At 37.3% G+C, this 3712-nt stretch overlaps 2 protein-coding genes across 2 annotated transcripts; one reads left to right on the top strand and one right to left on the bottom strand.

The window, feature by feature from the left end:
• Nucleotides 1-1367: 1367 nt before the first annotated feature.
• VCUG_02637 (uncharacterized protein) lies at nucleotides 1368-1787 on the top strand (the record flags this gene model as incomplete). Its single annotated transcript, XM_008077454.1, has 1 exon — nucleotides 1368-1787. One exon carries the CDS (start codon nucleotides 1368-1370, stop codon nucleotides 1785-1787), a length of 420 nt encoding a protein of 139 aa, XP_008075645.1.
• A 1253-nt stretch (nucleotides 1788-3040) lies between these two features.
• Nucleotides 3041-3388, bottom strand: VCUG_02636 (uncharacterized protein; the record flags this gene model as incomplete). The annotated part of the gene is made up of 1 exon (XM_008077453.1): nucleotides 3041-3388. One exon carries the CDS (start codon nucleotides 3386-3388, stop codon nucleotides 3041-3043), a length of 348 nt encoding a protein of 115 aa, XP_008075644.1.
• Between the last annotated feature and the right edge of the window lie 324 nt (nucleotides 3389-3712).

Raw genomic sequence — 3712 nt, 5'->3', positions numbered from 1 at the left:
AAGTATTGGTAACTAAATTAATTTCCAGGAATAAAGCTACGATCAGTAAAGCGATATAACATACTCTGATCATACTCAAAAGCAATAATATGATAGATACCATGGGAAAATAGACAGCGTTGTATCGGCTGAAATACCATCAGATGACAGGCCATTCTTGAGACGAACTGTACTGAGGCACATGATTCATGGACCATGCGGTGCCTTGAATTCGGCAGCACCATGCATGGACAACGATGTGTGTTCAACAGACCGTATGATGCACTTGGGCTGTTCAACGACTATGTTGACGATATGTGCGATGACATCGTTTACGAGATATATGGTGATGTTGCCAACATGGCTGACAGCGAAGATCTGACAAACAGAACTATACTCACAACAAACAACGATGCTGCAAAGGAAATCAATGACAGGGTCCTTGACTTGATGGTCTGCAACGAAGTAACATACACGAGTGCAGACTCTATTGTCACAGAGGACAATGATGTTGTTGCGAACTATCCGCTAGAGTTTCTTCAGGAATGCCACCGCACAAGTTAGTTCTAAAAAGAGGTGCGTTGGTAATGCTATTGCGCAACCTTGATCCAGCCAATGGCCTGCTCAATGGCACACGCCTGGTGGTTGATGAACTCCACACAAACTTCATCATAGCTACTATTGTAACCGGATCCAGGAAAGGTAGCAGGGCAGCGCCAAAGATCGACATGGCACCGAGCAAGACACAGCTGCCATTCATACTCAAGAGAAGACAGTTTCCGGTTCTTCTTTCGTTTGCGATGACAATCCACAAGTCACAGGGCCAGTCATTTGACAAGGTAGGTGTTTATCTGCACAGCCCAGTCTTTGTGCATAGTCAGTTGTACGTATTGTCGAGAGTGCGCTATGCAAACGGTCTAAGAGTGTATGTTGCTGACAATGGGGACCAAGGAAAGCATGAGAATGGTAAAGTATACACAAGAAATGTTGTATATAATGAGCTACTGAAATGAATGTATATTTATTGATTTGTAACTATACAACAGTTAATAGAAAGGAATGACCTGATGTTTTAGTCACATTCAAAAGAACTGCTTTGATCTACTATCCATTCATACACCCGTTTTTGAAAAACGGGATAGCGCAGCTAGTGATAATAGAAATACTCGGTTAATGTTATGTGAGGTGATAAATAAACGTACTTTTAGGAAAATACCAGTAGTAGAAGTGGGAGTAGAATGGTGTAAAACATGTTCTACACAATTTATGTTTTTAAAACTGACTTTGCATATTTACAAAACAAAGCGAATCTTGTTGAGTGCGTAACATGTCTATCGTGTTTTTATACATCGATCTCATCGGTAAAAAATACTATTTTATCCCCTGCAATGCAACTTGATGTAATGACTACAGACAAGCGACTGTACACCATTCCAGAAAAGATGGTAAATGACTGCATCCTTTTCAGGGACATTGTAAATATGACCGATCAATGCTCACCAATTAACATTCTCATGCATTCCTCCGTTTTAGAATTTATAATGGGATTCTCTGAAATAAACACGATAAATCTACCGGAGAATTACGATGCTACACAGATAGTGTTCCCTCAGGCAGTTTTTGATTTTATCAACAGCCTTGATTTCCCGACTTTGAATGATATATGCACAGCAGCTAACTATCTTTACTATCCTGCACTGCTTGAGCTGTGTTGCAAGGTTATCTCTAAGAAGTTACGGGACATAGAGGTTGTGAGTGGTGAAACGGCCAATGAGTTAACGTGGATATCATCGGATGAAGATTCTTAGATTGTATGCATGCGTAGGAAACGTTAGTTTGATGTGAATAAATGATAGATGTGAAAAATGTAATGATAAATTTATGCTTGTGCGGTTTAAATAAATAAGATACAGATGCGTTCTAGAATGTTTTTGGATAGGAATATGATTCTATAAAAGCCATGCTATTTAAATATGGAGCAACAATTTATTCGCATAAACAACAAGACCATACATTTAAGTAACACATCTCGTATTCTATATCAAGGAAATTTGTGCTTATTTAATGAGATTTATCAATTATATATCTCATAACGATGCCACTTTCCTATATGAACGTTAACAAGCACCAAAATGTGCTACAGCACTAAACCATAATGAAATGTTTGATGCCCTTATACATAGCAATCAAAAAATATGGCAACAAGGACATGCAGACATAAACTAAAGCTTTCACAGCAAAGAACAAATCGATCCAGCAAAACACGTTTATTTTGCGTATCTGGTAGCATGAATGCACAAAGAGAATAGCTGAGTAGTAGGCTGGTTCATTTATACGATGACCACCCAACAGCAAAGAATTGCTCTCATCTATCTTTGGTACAGAAACATAAAATTCCAGGTTAAAAAATTTAAATTACCCTACACTATAAACTAAGCTAACCATTGAAAATCTTCTGCGCATAAAAAAAGTTTTCTGTTTATTTTTATCATCGTACTAACTGTACTATCCCGTTTGTCAAAAACAGATCCATGAATGTGCCAACACGTATTTATTAACCCAGCTCATCAGTTGCCCGATTAACAGCAACAATTTTCTAAAACAACAAAGGTGAATTAATAAAATTAGCAAATCTAAAACTGCTTGTCACGCTTTTATCGGTGTATGACAGCTATACTATCTCACAGCACACGGCACAAATCGCTTTCTTGCAAGATATGTCGTCCGTAGTATGTTCGAATAGATCACAACATCATACCAACTCTTACTTTTGGTAAATATTTCATTACTGTTAACATGACAGAGCAGTGATCTCAACACAAGCGGTTTTAAATCGCTTTACGAACCAACAAATTTTCTGCAGCAATGGCGTTGATCATATGCAAGAGACACAATCCATTGTGTTTAGAGCAATAGCATCATTCATTCTGCTGTTGGCACATGTAATTAACATGTTATGGATTGCTTGAATACATGAATACCATGAACAATGAGACCTGAGATCATTACAATCATAAAAAAGAAATGACCAGCACCAGAAGATCGAAAAATAACTTAACTTTTACTTATAAAGCTCGAAAATGGTTTGTTCCTCATTGCAATTATCTGACCACTCGCATCTATCCCTTAGCAATCTACATATCGACGAAAAAAGCTTACGAAGAATATGCGCTTCTTCTCTAGATATGCAAGAACTCTTATAACAGAACACAAGCACATCAAGTTGTTTGAACGTCTCGAAAATGCTTTTTATCAAGTTATTGAACTGCTTTTGCATACTTCCGAACAATTTTTGGATTATTTCTGGACGTTTTGGTATTACGTCAATCACCAGTTTCTTAATACCTGCGAAAGCTTCAAAATATTGACATAACATAAGTTGGATTAGTTCTTTTTGTGCTAAACCCATGCCAATATGAAGAGTGTGGAGTCTAAGATGCACCACATTCTTACTCTCCACCAAATTTCATTTGTTCGCATCAGCTTTTGCAGGTTGGAATTTATCATCATTTCGATTAACGAGGGAATAAAATGATGACCAAATGAATCTACTGTTTATAACAAATTCTTCCAGCCTGCTTAGATAAATTTTTGCAGATTTAAATATACCATAATTTTGATTGGCGAGGCTATCAAATGATGACTGAATGGATCTACTGTCCATGTAAAATTCTTTCAGCTTGTTCAAAGGTTCTATTGACCTTATCAGTTCACTAACGGTCAGCTTAGAACC

The sequence above is a fragment of the Vavraia culicis genome (genome assembly GCF_000192795.1).
Source record: "Vavraia culicis subsp. floridensis unplaced genomic scaffold supercont1.92, whole genome shotgun sequence".
Lineage (NCBI taxonomy): Eukaryota > Fungi > Microsporidia > Pleistophoridae > Vavraia > Vavraia culicis.
The sequence above is the reverse complement of the archived record's forward strand: the minus strand, read 5'-3'. Positions and strand labels throughout refer to the sequence as shown.